The sequence below is a fragment of the Gymnogyps californianus genome, chromosome 8, assembly GCF_018139145.2.
Source record: "Gymnogyps californianus isolate 813 chromosome 8, ASM1813914v2, whole genome shotgun sequence".
NCBI classification, from domain to species: domain Eukaryota; kingdom Metazoa; phylum Chordata; class Aves; order Accipitriformes; family Cathartidae; genus Gymnogyps; species Gymnogyps californianus.
Window position 1 is genome coordinate 29484631 of NC_059478.1, and position 23777 is coordinate 29508407.

The window sequence follows — 23777 nt, forward strand, 5'->3', positions numbered from 1 at the left end:
GCTGTGTAAAGGTCTGAGCTTCCTTCACTGAAGGTAAAGGGGAAAGCCCTGTAGTGTACAACGAGAACAGAAACAGTGCTTGACATAGTGACAATACTAAGATATTAAAATAACAGCAGATATTTGGAGCCATCAGTTTAAAATTTATTAAAGGGAGAGTATCTAGATTAATCTAAAAGTTCCAAGCAAATCCTACAAGTGGATGCAAAACCTCAGACAGGAATCATTACACCTTTCCTGCAGAAAGGCAGCAAAGTAAATGGAACCAAGGAGCAGCTGAAATACATCTGTATACGTTGGCGTTTTGCACAAAGCCTGGGTCAAAGTCTACTGTGCTGCAAAGGCAAACTGCAATAGGACGTGGAAATGTCTGCAACTTACAGCACATCTATACAAAAATAACTGCCTTAAAGTAATAGTTATTCCAGATTTAGAGCAGAAAAACGTAACAGAATTTAGTCCTCTTTTTCATGGCTAATATAATCTAAAGGCTAACTTCGTCTCTGGTGCATTTCCTCTCCAGTAAACAAGGGTAAACCACTGTTTGTCATCTTGACTTACATTATCTTGCCTTGTGGAGACTGCCAAAACACGTGGACAAACTCAGACCTCATGTAAATAACAAGCTGCAGCCACCTATCCCAGGTCAGAATTTGGATCAAACAAGGACAAATCCTTTCTCACGATCCACACAATTGACAATCACCTCACTTGGCAACAAGACAGCACCCTGCTCTTGCCCAAAGCATTGCACATTTTTCGGTATCGGTTACGTTTCCTCCTGTTCTCACACGCCTGCCCTCTGCAACAGTTGCTCCCTGTGACAGCCTCTGGCTCGCACTTCAGTACGGTCCGGAACGTGATTTTGAGGTGTTATCCAAATAACTTAATTGATAGATCTAGAACAAAAATACTTCAACAGTGTAAAGAGAAAGAAAATTAAGTCTATGTTTATTACTTTAAAAAGGTGAGCCCCTCATCTTGACAGCAAAAACTGAAATTGATTTATTAATGAGTCCAGAAGTCTTTGCAAGAAGGTGCTTGTAGTGGATTTGGTCCAGAATTCACATGCTACAAATGAGTTCAATATATGCATGACAACTGAAGGATAAAAACCTCTAAACAATGTAGGTGGTTATTTATTATTACCCATTCAGATTTGGGAACATAGGCTTTAAAAAGTCTTCTAAGAATTTGCTGGGTGTGGAACAACAGTCAAGAACCTGTGGATATCACCCCTTTCCCATCAAGTCTCTAATTTACAACTATTTTGTTAGGCAGCAGGCGGGGACTGTTGTGAGAAAGATTTCCTCGACCCAAATATCTCTCTGTGTCTGGAGCCATGCCTCTCCCATTTCCTGCATAACATTCAACATCCTTAAAGTCCACTTTAGAGCCACGACAAAACTCTCAGGAAGGAGGAATTAGTCACTCTAATTTTACAATGGCAAAAAATGTAAAGAAATAAAAGTTCCCACATTTTTTACTCTCTTCTATGAGTGTTTTCATTGTGGCTCTTTTATCATCACATAGTTCCATGCCTGTTGGCAAACATGCTACTCCAGAAGCTACAGAGAAAAATATTAAATAGTACAAAGATCTCCCTTCTAAAGGGGAGCCACTAACCAAGCCCAGCTCAGCTCTCTCCCAAAGGATGCACGTAAGAAGAGATCTACATCCTTCTTATGCCCTAAAGAGTGGATGTAGAGGAGATTTCCGCAATTCCCTGAATATTCCATTGAGTTTGGGAACCGCAGGGGCCAGCCAATTTCTAGACCTACAGAACCACTAGCTGAGGCTGACCCTGAATCCAGCCCTATCTCCAGAGAGCAGTGAGAGCTGAAGAGGTTGATCGTTATTACAAAACTCACCGTCATTAAAGTCCTTGCTTCCTGTTACAAACATTGCAGCGACGGCTGAGATAACAGACTTCAGTCCCCTTCTCATCTGCTCTCCAGCCTTGCAGTTCTGCCTCGGTTTCTCCAAGAACGAACTGGCAATAGTGAAATACTGCTGAGTATCTCACTGCTGAATACACTGAAGTAGCAGTGACATAAAAGCACTCAGAGCAACACACAAGATGAGCCTGTACCAACTCTGCTACAAGACACGTGTAACTCCCTGCTGATCCTTCCCGAGCTGGAAGGCAGGCACAGCTACAGTTCCGCATTGGGGTACAGCCCTCCATGGAGAAAGCTGTAACCATGCCCTCCCACAGTGGTGGAAGATAAGGCAAGTTCAGGTACACGATGAAACTCATACTCTCTGGAGCTAGAGTCCGGCCATAGGCAGATTCGGGTAGACACCCCTCCACCAGTGCGCAGGAGGCAAGAGTTACAGATTTTTCTGCATCACCAGGTCTAAAGCCTTTCATTTATAGGTAAAAGCAAGCTGCTGTCCTGACCAAATCAGGTGACTGGAGACTGGTATTGTCTTATAGTAACCACCTGTAAACCAGAACTACAGGGAGACAGGGCCAGCTCAGGATGCCTCTGCAGCACAGAAGAAGTTTAATTTGCTGCCTTTTGTCCTCCTCCTCCTCCAACAGAAAATCTGTGATGAACAAGTTATTTCGTTTCTCTGTGCTATGATGTTCTCCATGCTGCAAAGTAAGCCACCTGCTAACCGGGATTAGAACAAGCGCCCTCGCAATTCCCATGTTTTAATTAGCTAATACTTCCAAACATAAGTCTTATGGCTTGCGTCAAAGATCAAATACTATCGTCCTGCAGTAAGCTAAGCACACATTTTCAAGAGCTCCCTAAATACTGCAGAACTTCAAGCACAAGATAAATTTTTACAGCAAGAAGCATACCTGAAATTACCAGTTCCGGACATTTCTCCATGTTAGCCATTGAGAACTGCCTCATAAAAAACTACTTCCTCAGGCCAAACGAGTAAGAGAGAACAGACATGGACTTACTGGGGAGGGTTAAGTGGACATGAGTGCCTTCCTGCGCTATGATCAGCCAGCGTGATGCAAGACCTGAAATGTGATGCTGTGACCTGCCCATTTTGATCTCGGGCTGCATCAGATCATGTGAAAACGAAAGTAGGAAAAACTATCTGAAACACATGCAAGTCAACTAACATGACTTACATGACAATAACAACTAGCATGCTAATCAATACTACATGTATTGCTTTGCTACACCTAGATGTAGCAAGAACTACTGCTGTTAAAACCTAAAGCTAGTAAGTCTTCTCAATTTGTTACCTGAAAATGTATCGGATCTGCAAAGAGGGCAGCACAGTTTTGTCAAAATTGCAAAGGAAGCTTGATTTAAAGATTGGTTTATTTGCCTCTCTTCTGACTTAAACTACAAATTGTCCCGATAAAACTGTCCTGAAGGCAGTGATCACACCAAGGTCTCAGAAAATGCGTATACAACCACTTCCAGGATAGCAAGCACAAATAACAGGAAATAAAAGCTTTCTAGTTATACACTTACATACAGCAGCATATGGATTTGATCTTGTACCCACTATAATCCAATACCAGTGCTCCCATGATCTGGGTACAGATTCAAATACACAGATCAAGACTACAGTTCCACTGACATTTTTACCTTGGGAGGGAGAGGGAGGGAAAAAAAACACTTAAAAGAGGAGGTTTATTTGAACCCAGAGCTAATCCAGGCTACTGTGAAGCCCCACAAACTGTTATTAGCACAACTCCGAGTGCAGCACTAGGTCAGGAGGGAGCGATGAGGAACAAAGCAGGAGAGACTGAAACCAGGTTTGCCACCAAGGAAGTGCACAGAAACATGAATTAAACTTCTGAGGCCACGGTCTTACATTGTCTCGGGCCAAGGGAAAATCCAGGTTAAAATTAACCCTCCCCCCCCCCCCTTTTTTTTTTTGGTCAGGTTAGTCTTAATTTAGGTCAGATCAACCTGATGCACTGCACAAACACATCACTGCTCATGCTGTAAGAAGGAAAGGACAGTGTGGAGACAGAACCTTGGGAGGCAAAAAGGTGGAAACGCTTGTGCCGGTGTTAGCGATATTGCCTGCGATCCCACAGCACGATGTTACCGTGCACATCAGATGACACCGCCTCGCTGCTGGCAAGCACAGAGAAAACATCGGGGAAAAAACAATGCATAGTCTCAGAACATATGGCAAAAAGACCACATGTATTTTGTACAGCATAGACCGGAGAAATTGGAGAGTTTATACTTTTTATGAATTAAATTAGAATGATTGATCTGTTTGGCTTTGTGTAATGGGCTCACTGCCTACTGCTATAGGGCAGTGTGGACGTACATGCAGCCTGCAAGTCCGTTCTTCCACCTGTATGGCGAAACAGCAAATCTGTGGGTGGGTGTTCTGCAGCGAGCACCGAGCTAAGCCGTGCAGTCCGGCAGTAGCAGGTCTCTCCCCTTGAAAGAGCAGCAACAACAAAAACGAAATACCACCTTTCCTGGCAGTTTGTTTTACTGCTGTACAGTTTTTGTTTTTAACTGCTGCAACTCCCTGAGCAGAAAACAACCGCCCAGGGTGACAGGAACTGACAAAGGTTACACACCAGCTGGAAAAAACAGCCGGCAAGGCCCCAGTCTCCAGCCTCCCCCCCCCCAGCTCAGGATATTTTAAAGATAAAGCAATATTATATCACTTCTCATTGCTGATAAATATTTATTTTAGAGATGAAACTGCTGTTACATCCTCCTCTCCGTCGCTCCTGAAGGTCTGCCTTTCACACCCCACCTCAGGGGCACAAAGCACCCATCCCGCCAGCCAGTGCCTGCTGGGCACCCACCGGCACCGCAGCCGACGCCCACCCCGCGGGGGCTCCTCGGGGCTGGGGCACCTCCTGCTACCTGCCCTGGCCTCCCGCCCTGCCCGCCGCCGTCCCGCGGAGCCCGGGAACAACCCCGACGCTCGGAGCCGCGGAGGGCGGGAAGAGTTTTTGGGCCCCCCCCCCCCCCCCCCCCCCGGCGGGGACGGTGAGGTGAGGCGAGGCGAGGCGCGGTTCCCGCCCCGCAGTGGGAGCCTGAGGGGGCGACGCCCCGCCGCCCGTCCCCCCTCACCGTTACTTTCGACAGGGAAGGCTGCGCCCCGACGGCACGCACCGCCGCGGGAGGAACCCCCCCCCTCCGCGGGGCCGCGGCTCTTACCTGAGGCGGAGGAGCGGCAGCCGAGCTGAGCCGAGCCGTGCGGGTCCCGCGTCCGCTGCTCGCGTGGCGGGAGCCGCCCCCCCGCCGGCACCTGGGGCGGCCCGGGGGGCGGAGCCGTGGCAGGGCGCGGGGGCGGGGGGGGCGATGGCCGGTTGGGAACGGCGGGGCTGGAGGGCGGGAGCCCCGGCGGGGTCTGAGGGGCTGCCCCAGCCGTGCGCGGCACCGCTCCGCACGGAGCGGGCGCCAGCCGCCAGTGGAAGGCAGGCAGGCAGGCAGGCAGGCAGGAGGCACCCAGAGCCCTCCGGGGGCCCCGTCCAGGTGCTCGCCCTCCGCCCTCGCCCCGTGCTCCGCCCCCGGGAATGTGAATCACCTCAGCGTTCCTGGAGCCCCGGCGGCAGGGAACGACGTCCCAGGTACGACCCTAACTTGCCATTCTTGTCGCACTCTCTACACGGTCTGGAATTCACTTAAGTAGAACTGTTAACTCTGAAGCCTAGTGATGGTGGCTGTGGTGTCAGGAGCTACATCTCTGCTGGTGAGAAGCAATAAATGAGGCAGTGGCTGCGATCTCTCTAAGTTGCTTGCCTGGAGGTCTGATGAAGATGTTGCAGCAGACCTTCTTGGCTTTAAAGTCCTACAAACAGACCCCCAGTTCAAAATCAGAGACCTGATTGTGGCCTATCCCTTGCTGAGAAACCGAAACAGCTTTCAGAGATGATCCCCTAAAGAAAGTGAACAAAATCATGGTCGTTTTAAACACGGCTCTGACATAACTAATGAGGTGCTTCCCAAACAGCCAGCGAAGATGGCAGCGCGTTTTCCCCCTGCCGGGCTTTAAGCAAGTGCCTGAGCACACAGACAAGGTTCTTGATCGGCCCAGGGAGAGAGCGGCTCCTTGCGAGGGGAGGCCGGAGCAGGAGCCACCTAAAGATACCGGAGTTGCGGGGTTCCTGTCTTCTCTCGTTGACTAGCTAAGCGGCCTCCAGGGACCACCTCTGAACTCAGGTCTCTCAAATTGGGGGGTGCAGGTGCCTCTGCACCCTGCCACGTCCCTCAGAGCACCGTTCCCTTCCCGCCCAGTCTCATTGTGGTGTGCCATTGTATTTGATGTGTAGCACTTTGACTCAGCTTGGACACTGCCCAGACAGGACAGAGATCGCTTTGTCTACTTGTAAAAACTTTTTGCACATCTGGTGATCTTCAGCAACCATCTTTGGACTGGCTTGTAGGTCAACCAGCCCTTGGACAAGCTTTAGCTTTATAACAGTTCAGCCAATTTAAAGGAGTCTGTAAATTGCTTTTATTGCTACGTTTTCCCCAGGGCAGATGACTAGTTAACAGTATCGTGAGAATGTAGAAAGCCAGAGAGCGCGGTAGTGCTATATAACTAGCATATAGCCAAGGTGTGCATTTTAGGAACAATCACAGGAGAGATGCAGAGAAGCTTTGAGGAACACCTCACTGCAGATCAGAGATGCCATTTTATTGCAAGCCAGAGCTATCTGCCAGGTGGCCCAGGGGACAATTCTACCCAGCATCGGAGTGATTTTCTACCCTCATCTAGAATGACAATGTTTATTTCCCATCAAGACCCCAACTAAAATTATTGCTATATAAGCCAGGCCCTGATATAAGCCTTAAGCAAAGTATCAGCTTTGTGTAGGCAATCTGAAATAATTGATAGTGTAACAAAATTCCAGACTCATTACGACAGTTAGTTCAAAGACAGCCTAACAGGCTTGACACCTACAAAAGTCTTTTTAGCTCCTTGCAATCCTCTCATTGCTCTGGGAAATGTGATTTCTGCCTTTTCCAAAACCTGACTTCCACTCTACCCAACATGGTGTCTGCAGTGATGGTGATAATGCTTTTCCCTCTGTCTGCTGACTGATGCTCAATCTAGAAAACCATTGCGAGCCAACAGCCCTATAAAGCACCAACATGGAAGGCAAGTGGTCATGGGCAGAAACCTACACCTTCGATGCAAAGGGCACGTTACGACTTAGGCTCACTTGGGCATCTGCTTAGAGATCACCTTATTTAGCATCCCATGACTGCAGCCACAAGTGCAGAGCCACTGTTCAGCCTAATTTCCAAAGGCTTTTCCAGATTTCATGCCATCCCTGAAATGCCAGTGTGTATATACAAGCCCTTTCTGAGTCAGAGCTAACCGAAAGAAGAAGGGATGCACCCAGGTAATTAGGAGACAGGGGAATTTGTAGTGATTCTTTCTGTCTATCATTTTGTTTAGCCACGTTTCTATAATTTATGGAGCACATATTGTTAGCTCTCCTAGTGCACTTCCCTTCCAGGATTTAACGTTGTATGGTCACGAGCTGCTTACACAACTTCCAGTGAAGGAGGTTTGTACTATTTTAGATTTATAGACGGGCAAATGCAGGAACAGGAGAGAACTACCACAAGCCCACAGAGGTGGAAGGGAAGAGCAGATGTTACGCTTTATCTTGTTTTCTGACACGTGGATCTATCTCACTCTCTCACAGCAGTCATGCGAGCACATTTATCAAGCACTACATGCATACTCTACTACTCTCCCAACGTTTCTAATTCAAGTTACTGCATCCTCACACAGTGCAATTGATCTAAGGAAACAATTTTAATCTTTTCAGTTCCCTTTTTCCTAAAAACAGTATTTTATTTGTTGATTTATTTATTACTAAAGCAAGAGCAGCACCAAAGCACTTAAATCAAGGATGATGGTCTGCCACGTGCGATGCTGTGAGTAGTAATAATACTAATGACCCTGAGTCTAAAAGATTCATCATCTAAGCTCATGATAGGCATTGGGCATACATAGACAAAATGGTATCCCAAAGCAGCACAGTTTGCACACAGAGCAGCGGTTTCAGCTGCTGTCAGCGGTTTCAACCAGCTGTTGTCCGGGGAAGCTAGGTGAAAACATGCCAGCCACAAGGAGAAAACAAAATCCTCCTTATTTGAATAGGTAGCACTCACCCAGGTGCTTCTTCACTTCAGTGTGGAATAAACAGCATGTATGCCCCACGCTGTGTCCCCAAGACGTGTGCGAATTTCATTCTCTTTAACAGGGCTAGTGCACCAAAATCCTTACAAATGGGATTTTGAAACTGCTCATAATATTAGAAATAGCACAGTAAAGTGACGTCCAAATTTGACTGTGCTGCCAATGCAGCTTCTTTTATGCACAGCATATTATGTTGTGTTCTGAAACACACTCAGAAAGCGAGAACATCTGCAGTTCTTATCAATTAATATTTCTGCAGCACGTCTACCTACACCATGCTGTGCATGTGCAAAATGGTCCAAAAATGAGTATATACCAACAAACGATCTCTAATCAGCAACCAGTTACCTATAGCCTTAGCCAAAGTCAGTCCAGACTGTCCTGCCCCTTCAGCCCTGCCCTGGCTCCTCCCGCAGCTCCCGTGGGCCTTCGCTCCCTTGTCCTGGCTTGGAGTGGCAGCAATGGGATCATGCCCTTTTGAGAAGGGGGAAACTGTAGGAAGTTGTCTCCCCTTCATCCCCCACATCATGGCAGGGACACGGGAAATGGAGGAGGAGACACCTGTGTCGGTCGGAGGAAAGCAGCTCAGAAATGCTCGATTGTTTTTACAGCACCCACCCACTCGGTGATCCCATGCCCAGGGACGTACCCTGCCTGCTCCCTGCACCTTGCTTGATGGGCTGCTCTGCCCCATCCTGGGACAAGTGCCAGCACGGAGTGGTGTGTAACAGCCTCTCTTGCTGTTCTGAGTCAGAACCTGGAACGCTGTAAGCACAGGTCAGCCAGTCCCTGCTTCCAGCATAGTTATGAACGGAAAAGTTTGGGGTCTCTATCTTTTCTTTTTTTGGTCCCTAGTCGAAGGAACCTACCGCAGATTTAGCCATTACAAAATTGTGCCATGACATTTGTCACAGCCTGGAGAGGATCACTGAAGTCTTGGACCCTGTCCCCACTGCCTGTGACGGGCCACAGGCGCTGGCTGGCAGCTGTCAGTGGAGATTCCTCCTCCTCCTCGGGGCATGCTGACGTGGTGGCACCAGGCTGGTGCTGCAGGAGTGAATCACCACCTCTCCTACCAGTGGTGCTCCCAGGACAATGGCAGGCCTGGTAACTGTATGCAGCCACTCCTTACGCTAGACAAACTTTGAAAGGAAAAGCAAACCGAGTTTATTTGACTAAACTGCTTAACAAATCAGCACTTGTTTCTTGGAGGAAGAAAGGGGAATGAGCTAATATGCCAAAGAGTTTTGAGACAAAGTGACTTTTTCCATTTTGACAGACCTTCATGACTGTTTCCCGGTTCCCTCCAGGCAGCAAGCTCCCCTGTCCAGTTAGCCCCAAAGACAACTTACACAGCTGTCTGGAAGCGGGGTGCAACCTTTTAGATAAACTTCATCCTTTGGCTTTGCTTTCTTTGAGATGAGCACGAACTTGCAGTGAAGTTCCTCTTTTTATCCGGCTCTCTGGATAGAGTTCTGCTTGGTGTAATTCCCCCTGTACTGCTTTTTGAACCTCCATCCTCAGGTCTCAAGTTTTGATCCACCTATAGCCACGGTTGTCAAGGAATAGCCCTGGAGTGGTTCTCCTGGTTGGGCAAACCCAATCAGGCATAATACTGGGTCAGCTGCAAATAAATATCACAGCATAATGTAAACGCAAATGCCTCTCCTCTTGCCAAAAGTTAAGAAAAGTTTCATCACCTCCAAGGATATATGACCTTGCATTCATACGGGTTTAATAGCATCTCACTTCAGAGCTATTCATTACACAAGCTGTAAGTAAGGACAATGAATGAAGCTCATTAGCAGTTTGATACAGGCTGGATAACGATGGCAGACAAATGGCCATGGGGACAAAAGTGCATTTGAAGTAGATGACTCCTAAGCTCAGCGTGCCAGGATGATGGACAGGACACTCTGTCCGTCCTGGCGCTCTTGGTTGTTGCACTTTTGTTCCCTGCTGCTAAGCACGGCAAAGGAAAGGTTTCCCAAGTCTCTGGCTGACACTTCCTTAAAGCCTGTTCAGCCCCGAGTGCCCAAAGCAACCGCTGCTCCCAGGCAGCCAGATGGCTAGCTGCAATCCAGTCTCTCTTTAATTAACTTTGGGTTTTTTTTCCTCTGTGGGTTGTTTCTGGGAGAAAGGGAGCTGACAGCATGTTTGTTTACATGAGATTGATTTGGCCTGGCAGTTCCCTGGGTCTATACTAAGAATTTTGAAGTGTCTTTGGGTTTTATTATCACCATAAAAGGAGCAGAAGCCGAGAATGCAAGGGGATTTCTAGGATGCATCTAAAGAAGTTATATAAGTATGCAGGTTTACTGCAAGTCATATGCAGATGGGCAGCACACGAAACAACGCTGATGGGGGCAAACTAATCTGAGGCCTTGGTTACTGTGCACTGTTGAGCTGCTGCAGTGTATAATTAACTTTAAAGGCAACTACAACAAACACTGACCTGTATGCAGCTCCTCTAAACCCTGTGGAGTTGCTTGCGTGCATGAAGTTACACAACATACATAAAGCAACTGTTGGATAGAAGGTTCAAGATGCATCCCTCTGCACAGAAGAAAATGCCAACCAGTATTATCACCTGATCTAGATGAAAAAGCAGAAGGGTGTAAAGAATCTGCATTAGGAGTTAGCAACTAAAATATCCAGGTATAAAACTAACAGGTAGAAAGTGAAAAATATTTAAGTAACAGATCAAAAGTAAATCTACCCTGCAATCCAGAGACGTGAAACAGCTTTTACACTTGTTAACTAACCGGCCCTAGCAATCAAGCTGTGGCAGCACATACGTCATATTCTACTGAGACCCCAGCTAAACACCAAGCAGGCTAGCAAGTGCCAAGCTCCATCTTGCTACAGAGATAAGACAAGGGCAGAGGCACTGCAAAAGCGTGCCTGGAAAATCGCAGAGGTGCACCCTGCTATTTTGCATCAGAGATTGTTTTTTTAATTATTATTTGTCGAATCATATCCCAGATGAACAAGCAGAGTCCTCCCCCTGGTGGCAAGTAAAAAAGCTGTAGCAATGATTTTTTACAGTCATGTCAATCTAAGCCTACAAATGAAATAAGGAGCATCAGACAGGATCTATTTTTTATTAGGTCAACTGATACAGCTGGAAAAAAAAAAAGACAATTTTGCAAAACACAAATCCTTTTTCAGGACTTACATAGAATTATTTATTTGAAGGCTGATACAACTTGAGAATAGTTGCCAAGTTCAACTTCATCGTTAATTTATTAGACAATTTGCAAGAGAAGCAGAGGATAAAACCTGTAGAATAACTTTTAGTAGCTGAGCAGGGTAATTGTAACGTGCAATAATCTCATTATTTCCACTGAGTCCTTGTCTTTCAGTGCCCAATTGAGTTTTGGTGTCTAAAATCCCTTAAAGGCAGACTGGTCTGGAACGTAAAATTTATAACGCTACTGAACAGTAAAAATGGACTCAGTAGACAAGTTGGGTTTATTGTATACAACAATTTTCCCCAACTAATGTCCTCAGATAGCTCTTCAAAGATTATCTGTAGAAAATTATCTCTCTGTGTTTGTTGTGGGAAGTTATGGCAAGTGCCTTTTGGACAGGATTTTTTCCTTTAGATGACTAGTTTGGTGGATGAGGGGAGAGCAGTAAGTGTTGTTTATTTTGGCTTTACTAAGGCTTTCAACACTGTCTCCCATAGCATCCTCACAGACAAAGTGATGAAGTACAACCTAAATAAATGGGCAGTGAGGTGGACCGAAGACTGGCAGAACCGCTGGGCTGAAAGGGGCTCGTCACTAGTGGAGCACCCTTGGGGTTGATACTTTAACATCTTCATTAACAACCTGGATGAACGGACAGAGTCCACTCTCAGCAAACTGGCAGATGATACAAAACTGGTGAGAGCAGCTGATAACCAGATGGTTGTGCTGCCATTCAGGAGGACCTCAACAGGCTGGAGAAATGGGCAGAGAGAGTTGTCAGGAAGTTCAAGAAAGGGAAATGCAAAGTCCTTCCCCTGGGGAGGTATAACCTGTGCACCAGTACAGGCTGGGGGCTGACGGTCTGGAAAGCAGCTTTGCAGAGGAGGACCTGGGAGTCCAGGTGGAGAACAAGTTGACCATGAGCCAGCAATGCGCCCTTGTGGCAAAGGCGGCCAACAGCATCCTGGGCTGCATTAGGAAAAGCGTTACCAGCAGGTCAAGAGAAGTGACTTTTTTTCCCCTCTATTTTTCTTTTCAGTTCCAATAGATAAACACTAGGTATTACCCTGCCCTCAACAGTATAGGTAGTATAAGAATGGCTGAATTGTAATGACATGGAGAAACAACTGTTGTCTTTTAATTATAAAAAGGAGAAACCTTCTTCAGCTGTGACATTCAACATTAATAACCACTGCAACATAAACAAAAATATATTCCCCCATCCTTACGAATGGAAAGCTACGCCCTTTACCACAAAACACTGTCTGCATGCTTATGTTTAAAAAGGTTTAATTTTTCACCCTGATACAAAAATACAGTACAATGTGATGGCAAGGCATTCGCCAAAAAACATTCAAAGAATAAAAGGGGAATCCCCGTAAAGCTTCAACATAACCCACCCTCACTGGATAAAACAATCAAAAGGTGAGTGCACAAGGAAAAAGTTAAATTTCTACCCAAAGGCAAATAAAGATGAATCACACACAGTTTTACACAAAAATACTTTTGCAGAGCTAGTAATTTCACATGCTACTTGGACATTCATGAAATTTATTCTACTTGGCTTAGTGGCAGAATTCATGGTTTGGGATGTCTAGAATCTAAACACCTGGCCCAGGAACATGCCCCATTCACAGGATCCCCAGTAAAAACAATGGGATCACATAACACCAGTGAGAAAAGAGGGATCCAACCCTGATTAAGTGTCAAAATGTTGGCTACTTCTAGTTATTCCAATCACACTGTTTGTTCTCAAATTAATGTTTTGCCCTACACATCTCCCTTTTAACACCAATTATTAGTGGTTGCTCAAACACAAAAATTGATGTGTTTGCACATTACCTAGTTGCAAATAACCATTACAGCACAAACTGCCAGGCAGAGGAGGAGATAACACTGTAATTGATGCATGTGTGTGAACTCCAAAGAGGGTTTAACCTAACATTGTTGACAGGAGAATTATGTCCCTCCAGTGCATCTACATTCTTGGTCTGTTTAATCATTTCCTTTTAAGAGTTTTGAAGTGATGGAAAAGCATCATTCAGTGTATTCACTATAGTTCATCTCCCAGGTGTTTTTGTTTGAAAGCATCACCTGTTAGCTTCTCCTGGGCCTCCTTCATCCCTTGGACAACTGAAAGATTAGACAGAGAGACAGCAACTATTAGTCTCAAGATGAAAACATCAAGGTGTCCTGGTAATGAAAGTGTTTTAAAATAACACCATTACAGAATGTACATCTACAAATTAATCTGTGGAAAAAACAAACAGTCCTGTGCCCTTTTCTCAACTATTTGTAGCTGGATCATGTGAATTGCATGATTTTCCACGCCACAACTGCAGAGACAGTTTAGGTCCTATAGACATTATAGCAGGTATTAAGGTGAATCATGATTCTGAACATGGTTCCTCAAGGCATAAGGGAACCGCTCGCTCACATTATATCTAACAGCTCCCAGTTATGCTGTAAAGTATCATTTTTCTCCACTCAAAAGTGAAGGTGTGTCCTTCACTCAGGACACACCCAGAGTTTCATCTCACTAAAAATGCACTTCAAACTACTTTGCACGTACCTTGATCGGCATTGGTATAGAAATACTTGTAGCTGGGGTTTCCTTTCTCATTTATGATTTCTGGGTGGACTTTTCCACTGGGGTCTATGAAACAAGAAATCAAACAGGAAATTTAGGTGGTAACAATAAGAACACAGTCCTGTGAGTGGATACAACAGCTGTGGATGCCCTACCCATGAAAAGGATTCTGGGAATGTAACCTCCATCAGGACTAAAGGCTTCATCCTTCGGCTCTTCATCATCCTACCAAAGCAAGACAGAAGAAAGGGAACATACAGCAAGGTATCTAACAAAACACAGCACTCATTTTAAAGAAACAAGCTATTGCCTTCAGATTCCATTTACCCTTAGCAATTTACATCTTGAACAGACACTAGGTAACTGCACTATCTTCCACTCTCAAAGGAAAGAAAGTTATTTTTACCTAAACAAGTATATTTGTGAAAACAATCATATTTTTTTCTGTTCTGTCAATTTGCATTAAATGCTCCACTTTGGTGTAGGAATGTTTGATATGTCATGAGAAAATGAATATAAATTCCTTTATTGCGGCAACAGAATAACACAAGGTACAAATTGTTAAAGAGACAATGGCAGAGAGCCAGGTTTATAAACACAATTAAAATAAGCAGACTGAGGAAAATTCTTTTTAAAACAATCAGCTCTATCAATCAATCCTGAATACCTATTCAGGAGTGCACGATTTAGGATGTACACAAAACAGGATGCAACCAGTTAAGTAGGATTCCAAATGCTTAATTACTAGGCAGTAACATGGATACAGATCAGAGGGCAGCTTACCTCAAGGTTGACCATAACAAAATTATGGGCAAGTTCAGAGATCTCCTTGGATTCAGCAAACTTTGGCTTTAAAGCTAATTAAGGGGGAGGGGGTGGGGGGGGGAAAAAAAAAAAAAAAAGAGATGCGTAAAGACAGTGGAAAAGATTTCAGGTTTTCAGGTCAGCATCAAAATCTCAACTTCATTCCTCCCTCTGGAGAGCTGGTACTTTTCAATAAGCAGTGAGTAAATGAAATACATGTATCAAACCGTTCAAGCCAGGCTCAGAACAGCAGGTAACTGAAGCAATCCTTGCTGAGCAGCCATCTGATGAAGCCTGGCCAACAGACATACACGGTCCCATTTGAACCAATGGAACAGAAGCAAAAAGCTTGCTGTAAACCACTATTCTCATGCAACTAGCTCATCCTTTAAGCTTAGCCATTATGCCCAGCTTGTTTGTGATACTGAAAGAGACAAAGCCTCACCTTCGAAGAACCATCAGCTGAAAGTAAGGCAATTTACACTTAATTCTTAAAGATCATTCGTTCTGTTCCATTTTTTATAGCCAAGTGCAGGAGAAATTGCAGCCACTACAGAAGTACAGTATTACAGCTGTTAGTTTGCTGGCATTTAGGCGTGGCTGGCTTTTGGCAGTGCTAACAGGTCAAGCGATGCGATATTATACGGCTCTAAATGAAATACAAACACCATTAGCTATATTTTGAATGCAAAGTTCATGTTTCTCATGATTACATGATTTGTATACAAAACTTCATGAGAAATTTCAGCAAGCTCTAGTATTAAATACACTTACCTTTGCAAGCTCCACACCAAGACTTGTGGATGATAACCATAAGAGGCAAACCACTAAAAAAAGAAAATTGTCAAAGAAAGCTTACAGTTGAGCCTCTAAACCAAATTCTATTACATATACATTTGAACAGTCAAGACTTCTACAAAGGCTAAATGTAACAGAAAATAAGAGAGATGTAAAGAGATTCTGCTGTATTCTAAGGTTGCCTTGCAAAAAGTTTTCCCAATCTTAAAACATGTATAATAATAATTGATTAGAACTGCCAGCCAATAACTGCTCGTGTAGAGGAGGAGACTTTCTCTTCGGAAGATTTGCACTTATTAGTTTAGATTTGCTCAGATATACAACTGGTCATGCATTTTTTTTACTGGAAGTGGTTAGTGACACCAGCTGCTTGAGAGACCTCAGGATGGATTTTCATGGCTGCTTAAGGCAATCCAGTGGATAACAGTCATACATCCATCCCTCTCCTAATTACGGTCTATATGTTTCAGTCACCTCCTGTGACTGAGGCCCTCCATTGAGCAACAATCACACCCAGTAACCTAGCAAACTCTCTGGCTGCCAGGCTAGCTTCCTACATGTTGGTATGCTGAAACAAATCTGTGACAAATGTGACAAGTGCCAGAACCGAGAAGGGGGGGCGGGCTACATGGAACTGCAGCCTACATAAAGTGCATTGCAAAAGGACCAAACATTCTTTACTATTCTCCCTCTCTTCCCAAATAATTCACTTGACCTTTACTACCTATACTACACAGGGGTTAAGTTTCCGTCTCTCTGAGATAGGTTTTATTTAACCCTGTTCTTCAGAAATCCCTTTAGCATTTCATCTTCTGATGAAGTCAAGCTTACCAAGTTCAATTTCTCTAAGTTCCTTTATAACATATTCAGGCTGCATTATGCAATTAGACAGAGAGGCCTTAAAGACACTACGAATTTCACATATTTCCTGTTGTTAGTACTGGCGATCCAATTAATCCACCACTTCACTGCTCCTGACTATTTTGCCTCAATTTTACCTTTCTAACAAGAAAAGTCATCCAACTACAGGTGACTTTTGTTGCTATTGAGCACATCCAGGTAGTACAACACTTACCTCCACGCTTTCTGCATGCGGAAGCCCTTACTAACACTTTCACTGTTTCTACCATCCAACAGTTGAACTGGTGAACGCTGGCAAGGGCAATAAACTAAGAAAGACTAAGAAGAAGGCATTGGGAATCTCATCCCTTTTCTCCTACCAATAAACCCCTTAAGCTATGGAATAATATCCAAGGGAAGCTGGTAATAATGATATAGCTTCCAGAACAGTAAGAACAGCCTAAAACTAGGTGAAGGAAAGGAAGGAATCTAGAGAGAACATACTACATGGATACTTCTTTCAGGATATGCCAAGCAAAGCAAACTGTAAGCTTTCTGCTACTGTAAACTCTGTTACCATATTAGGGGTTAAAAATAAAATACAATTTTCACACACAGAAATTATGTTTGCCCGTAACAGCAACTAAATTAATTACTAGCAGAACTGATGTATGAGTTTTTCTTTAGCTGTAGATAGATATGAAAGGAAATCTCTACTTAGCAGCATTCAGTTATGGCCTTCAGAACCAGGAAAGGGTGGAGATGAAGCCATTAACATTTACAGCAGTTCAAACAGAATTCTGCCATTTATAACTAACCAATATGTTATCATCTTTGTATAGGATTCTGTTTGCAGTAAGGAGCAAGAATACACATTTCCCTAGTAAAGCTTGTATTGCATCAGCGTCCTCTCCGTGATGATGAAAAAACACTTTTTTTTCATTGTTTCCATACAGTCCAACATGATTTTGCCTCTTTCTTGAGGAGAGGCTGATTTAAGTCTGGAAAATACACATTGTTCTTATCATCAAGGATCAGTGCTTCATGTCAGAAGACTTCAATCATCTGGTAATCAGTACTGCAACATGCTTTTTTTTTTTAAAGTTGAGAGAGTTAAATCAGAGAGTTAAATCAATTAGAGTTAAAACAAAGCAGATTTTAAATGGAAGTGCTCGCAGTCCTGAAATACCAACGCTTAGCCAGTGAGAACTCACAGAAGTTTTAGAAATACTGAATGTATTTTCTCAGCTTTATTCTCTTTACTTTGACTGGGAAAATAAACTTATTTACATCAAAACATTTTTTTAGTCATTTCTCAGTTCTGCAATGCATAAGTCCACCTAGCAGCCTGTATGTCAAATAAACAGCCAATGTAATTGAAGTAACCCTTCCTGCCCCACTTTACCATTTCCTCCCAGGTAGCACTACACATACAATTAAAACCAAAAGCCACAATTTATTAAAGTGAGGGATGAAGCATCCACCAGAAAGTGAAAAGTTTATATAAGCTATATATGTGGTATAGCAAAGACTGAAATTAGTTGAAACTAAGTGCAAAACTAAGTTACGTGTCACAGCTCGTACAGACTTATGGGAGAGTTTCACCCAGAACAGACACTGTCATTTTAGCTCATTCTTCCTATGAGAGCACTCATTCTTAAACAATTTAGTGTTTTTAAAGGCGTTTAATGATGACCTTGCAGAGAAAAGACATAGCAAGTTATTTCAATAAAACAGTCCTGCAGGTAAATTAAGACTTTACTCCAATTAAGGCACACATTTTATTGTTAAACCTGAAACAGAGAGGTTTGAGTTTGGTAAGCCAGCACCCTTCCGTAGTGCAGAGTTTGCAAATCTATCTCTTGGGTTCTGTAGGATTTTTTGAAACAGTCACATCCTGAAAATATAGCCTGTTCCAGCTCTGGACCTGAAGTCTCTTCTGCAGTTTGACATTATCTGGAGACAGCCTTGGAAAAAACAATCTTCTTATTCAAGACATACACATGCCAATGCAGGAGGGAGAAGTTTTTCCTACGGTCACCACCTTTTGGGCTTTCATGTTCAGACACTATTTGATTACTGGGATTTATGTCTCCATAGGAGACTTCACTAGCAGCAACAGGAGCTCTCCTTTTCAAAGATGCAAGTGGGGAGAACGCGGGGGTGGGGGAACAGCATTCCTACAGATCCTCTTAGCAATATGGCTTACTCAGCTGCTGCAGGGACATAGCATCCATCTTCCCAGAGCTGCTGTTGCCACATGATCTGATATGCGATAGGTGGGACCCAAGTTCAACGGGGTCTGTGGCTAGAAGACATGTTCTTACTGTTGCAAGTACTTTGGGACCGGACCACGGCCACTGCTGTGTGTGGTACAGCTGACAGGGTTCACTGGATGCTGCGGCTCAGGTACTGCAGGAACATGCTGGCCAACTGGGGCAAGTTTTCGTCACTGGGCTGCATCTTGGTGTAGCTGATGAACTGCCTCCGCAGACGGCTCAGCTCGGCCATGCTCACGGGCCGGTTCAGCACCAGCCCTTCGGCGACGCCGGGGATGCGGACCACCTCCCCGGGCTGCGCCCCGCTCCTCTGGGCGGCCATGACGGCGGCCAGCACCTCCTGGGTGACGCGGTCGAGGTGGTGGAGGAAGCTGCTGGACTGCAGGGGCTGGGTGCGGGTGGCGCGGTGCGGCGGCGGCGGGGCGCTCTCGAAGAGGGCGGCGCGGATGGCGGCCAGCGGCAGCGGCTCCTCCCCGTGCACCGTGAAGAGCGGCCGGTCCCAGCGATTGCGCGGGTCGGGGGCCTCGAAGGGCGGCTCGTCGGGGCGCTCCGGGCCGCCCTCGCAGTGCAGGAGGCAGCGCGCCGTGCCCGCCTGCCGCGCCGCGCAGTACAGCTCGTAGCGGATGCTCCGCAGCTCGTTGCCCGCGTCCACGATCACCACGTCCCGCCGGCTCAGCCGCCGCTCCACCTCGGCCCGCAGCGCCGCCCGGCCGCCCTCCGCCTCGGCCACGACGTGCGCCTGCCGCTCCGGCCCGCCCAGCGCCGCCCGCAGCTCCGCGGCCCGCCGGCTCTTGCCGCTGCCCGGCCGCCCGCACAGCACCACCAGCGGCATCCTCCTGCCGCCGCCCGCCCCGCCGCCATTCTGACCCGGACGGCGACGGCGACTGCTTCCGCTCGGGTCACTCACACCCCACCCCCCCGGTCGCCCGCGGCCTGCGCCGGAGCCGCCGTGGCCTGAGGGCCCGCCGTGCCGCCGGTCAGCCGCGGACTCGCGTGGAAACCCCCACGGAGCGCCTCGCAGCCCCGCGCCCTCCGCTCCTTCCCGGGCTCGGGGCAGCGCGCAGCGTCGGGGTTCAGCACAGCCGCCCCCACACACCCCGACGGCGAGCGCCTCGGACGGCCCCACGGGCGGCTGGCGCCCGGGGCCTGCGGGGAATCACCTCGGTACAGCACGCGTCCGGCGCCGGGACACCGTCCTGCGGGGCGTCCTGCTTAAAAGCGTGATTGTACTGCGGTTACCCTTGAGAACCAGACACCCAGTAATTGTATGAGGGCTGGATCCCACCCTAGCCCACAGGGAACTTCAAAACAAGACGTCTCCAGCATCTCCGACACATCCAGATTGTACTATTTACAGACTTGAAGTCTTGAAACTTCCTAGGCCACTGGCTGTGATGCTTCTCATTTGACGCATAACAGATAATTTCGTACAATTTTTCATCTCCTGACCTAAGGTCAGACTTAGGACAAAAATCTGCTTTTTAGGTTTATCTTTTCTTTGTTGTTGTTGGTTTCTCCCCATCCTTCCATTCAGTAACACCCAAATGCTGCTGAACTGAAATCAGCGAGCAGGTCTGTGTTTCCGGCGACGAAAGGAGAGAGCGTGCATTACACCCGTCCCTTGCTGCAGAGTGTTTCTGAGCAGAAACGGTTATCCTGCCTAAACCAGAGAGCTCACCATCCCTCCCTCCTCTGTCTCATTTTAAAGCTTCCTCTGCTTCATTGCAAAGTAATGCTACAATTATTCCTGCAAATACTGAAATCGTCTATTTTTTTGCACAGGTATATCAAATAAATGCTAAAATATCCAGTTATAAAAACTCGTAAGGCTTCTGAACTGTACCATCTGGGTTAATTTGGTGTCTACGCTAGAGTGTAGAACCCACCAGATTGATCAGTTTGAGAGCAGAATTCAATTACACAGCAAACCTGGAAGGCATAATGAAGTTCTGCTCATGTCAGCATTGTCAGATCTAGGTTATAAATTTAAAAGTACAAGTAGAATTTATAAGCATACAATTTTCCTTCTCACATTTTAACAAGAAACAGAAGAAATTCTGAGGAAAAACAGCATCAAAATGTCATTTTTTACCTTTTCATGGAGACAGTGTTCTTTTTAGAGTTTAAGCTTAATCCAGAAGAGGTTCTACTTAAACAACTTATCAGTTCACTACAGTTTGAAACTTTCGGACTTCTTCTGCAGATGGTAACAATAACTCTCTCATCTCCCACTGAGGCCTCATCTATACAGGCACACTGAATTTTACAGAAGCTATTAGCACTGCTGAGTTCAAGGGGATCGAGTACTACTTAAACATGCGTTTGTGGGTTTGAGAACCATATCTTTCTTTACTATGATAAATACTCAATTCTTTTCGTCTCATTTCAAAGACAAGCTAGGACTTCAATCATTTAATTAGACTGTAGTGATTAAACCTAGGTGGTGCCTCAGCAAAGTTAACAAAACTCTGTATTTTCTCTCTAGTAAGTTATAGAGATCTGAACAGCCTCCTAAACCACCTTCATGTTCGTTAATAATTACTATTTTCTGTGGTTAAATTTAGGATTGATACAGAACCTTTCTGAATGTTTTTAAAGACACTTGTCTGTATTTAAAAGTAGCTAACATACCTGGCTGCTGCCTCTTTCTTCCCATCTTCTAGTGTTCTCCAATGAATATGATCTCCAAAACCTGCCAGAGAGAAGGGTTTATAAATGCTGCATAATTTAACATGTCAACTAACAGAGGAAAACAGTCCAACCCTTAAGAATATTTTCAACTCATTTTATATTCTTTTTTTAAAGCCAACTATAATCCCAGTCCTGGAAAGACTTCTGCAAATACTTACAACCTACATAGTCTTATGAGGAATCCCACTGAAATTAATTAACAAAAACATACCACACTCATGAATATTTATATATATGCAAATGACACCGAAATCCCCCAAACAGAGATTAAAATTGAAGGGCCTTCTGATTATTCCCCATTCTTTTTCAATATGTGGACATTTATTAACTGATTAGTTACAAATTAAACATGTCAGCATTTGGCTTCCTAAATCCCACTGAACGTGAACTAAAGCGAAACTTAAAAATTCCTAGGCCAACATGTGATCATTAATTGCTCTAAAACTATTATGCTAAGTATTACTGCTGATGATAATATCATCAAAGAGTAAGAAAGAACGCCATTACACAGATTTCTGAATGTTACAGTAACTGAACGACGCAGGAAGTATTTTATCCCATATCAAGATAACAAGTCTCGTTATGTCAGTTGCGATAAGAGTGAGCGAGCGTATGTTTACCAACTGCAAAGCAGGGACTGCCAGGTTTTTTGACCCTGTAGCCAGCACAGCACATGGCCAAAAGCCACGTGGAGAGCTGAGACGAAGGAGATCCGGGAACTGATCGTAGGGGAACACCCCTGGAAGACCGCCTCAGAGGTCTCATGGCTCCAATAATGCAGGGCTGTGCTGGGTGACCAAACATCAGCCTCGGCTTGCCCCTTCCCAACGCTGAGGGTTTGGATTAGTCAGCAACCTCCAGTACCCAGGGTGCTGAGGGTGGCAGATTTCGGGAGCTACACAGGGGTCAGGAGCCACAGACTGTCCAGTGCTGACACAGGGGAAAGCAGACTTTGTCTCCAGCAGACATCTATGGCAAAGAAGCTGGAGAAAGCCAAAAAACAGGGTCAGCAAAACCTCGTGGCACCCTAGTTCAGCATCTGGGAGGTTTGAGCAGTTGGCACAGTATTTTTGTTACCTTATCTTCTCTCCTGAGATGAACAACTGTGAACATATATGATGCAACACATCAAATATTTAGTTGTGCTAGCAGTCAGGTGGTGATGCCTTGTCCATGTCCAATCACACGCACATATCAGCTGCAGAGGCAGCTTCAGACACAAGGCTACGTTTGTACCGGCTGAACGTAGCAGAGCAAAAACAGCTGGATTCGCAGAAGTCATGTTTACTCAGAATATTGACACGTCAGCTATTTCATTCAAAGGTCAACATGTTAAAACAGGGAAAACCTTCTATTGTTCTAGCTAGGAAATGCTTTTCGAAAGCTTTTCTTTTTTTTTAAACTAAAACCCGCTTTGTGGCGAGCTTCAGTACGTTTTTAAAAGCATTACACAACACATTACAGAGTGTTACTTTTGAATGAAAGTCATCTGAGGAATTAATGGTAAAACAAAAGGGGAATGACTGGGATCCATACCACAAAGCTTTGCTGTCATTGATCAAATTGCGTTACCACCAGCCCTGAAGAGGAAATTTATCTCCAAGACAGGCTAAAGCCACCACCTGGGGTGAAGCTCAGGGCCCTGGCGCACCCTGACTGAACCAGGCTATTAGACATGGCAATTACACACGGAGGCCCCGGCGAGCCAGAGGAGAGGTGAGGAGCGGTCAGGAAGGAAAAGGGAAGCCGAGGGCGGGAGGGAAGAGCCGTTCACCGCCTGCCAGGAGCCAGCAGAAGGGGCCGGCAGCGGCTGGGCAGGGCTGACAGGGCACCTCAGCACCAGGCGGGGCGGGGGGGCACTGAGGGGCTGCGCCCCCCCCCCCCCCCCCCGCCCCGGCCTTCGCCACACAAAAGCAGGGCCCCTCGAAAGGGAAACTCCTCGGTGTTTAGCCGGAACAGGACCACGACGGCAAAGATCGCTTACAGACCCCCTCATTTTTAAAGTCAAAAGGCAGCGGTCTCCCTCTAAACCGCGGCGGCAGTGCCAGGCCGGCCCGGCCTCCCCCCGCCCCCGCGCCCCCCTCGCCGCCGCGGGCTGTGGGAACCGGCCCGGCCCCGGCGCAGCCATTCAGGGCAACGGCAAAAGTTGAGAGGAAAGCCCGAAGAAAACGTTTGCCTAACCCTTTCCGAGCCCTTCCGCGGCGGAGGCTGCGGAGGCCGCCAGCACCAGGCACAGGCAGAAGACAGAGGCTGCCGCAGGCTGAGCCTTCATGGTGTCGGCGTGGGCAGCAGCGGCACCCGGGGTACGGCCCCTAAATCTCCGCGATGGGACCGGACCAGCTTAGGTGATTTTTTTTTTTTTCTCTTTTTTTTTCCCCGTTTTTTAAAGCCCAGGAAGTGATGTGAGGCGGATGTGGGCGGTGCGCCGCCCTCACCTCTCGGCTCGGAGGTGCC

General features: G+C 46.1%; 3 protein-coding genes across 3 annotated transcripts in view; all 3 read right to left on the reverse strand.

Annotated features, from left to right (window-relative positions):
- The window catches only part of RAB3B (RAB3B, member RAS oncogene family), a 57899-nt gene extending 55967 nt beyond the window's left edge, over positions 1-1932 (reverse strand). The window contains exon 1 of the mRNA XM_050901048.1: positions 1872-1932. Within this exon, the coding sequence (XP_050757005.1) occupies positions 1872-1877 (6 nt within the window). The 5' untranslated portion in view covers positions 1878-1932. The remainder of the gene's footprint in view (positions 1-1871) is intronic.
- A 9285-nt stretch (positions 1933-11217) lies between these two features.
- On the reverse strand, positions 11218-23670 carry TXNDC12 (thioredoxin domain containing 12). Its single transcript, XM_050900873.1, has 7 exons — positions 23505-23670; positions 21264-21324; positions 15490-15542; positions 14695-14768; positions 14067-14136; positions 13894-13977; positions 11218-13454 (listed from the first exon to the last, which is right to left on the reverse strand). The coding sequence occupies exons 1-7, from the start codon at positions 23593-23595 to the stop codon at positions 13375-13377; spliced, it is 513 nt and encodes a 170-aa protein (XP_050756830.1). The 5' UTR covers positions 23596-23670; the 3' UTR covers positions 11218-13374.
- Positions 18491-19464, reverse strand: KTI12 (KTI12 chromatin associated homolog). Its single transcript, XM_050900872.1, has one exon. It carries the CDS (start codon positions 19462-19464, stop codon positions 18742-18744), a length of 723 nt encoding a protein of 240 aa, XP_050756829.1. The 3' UTR covers positions 18491-18741.
- Positions 23671-23777: the final 107 nt, after the last annotated feature.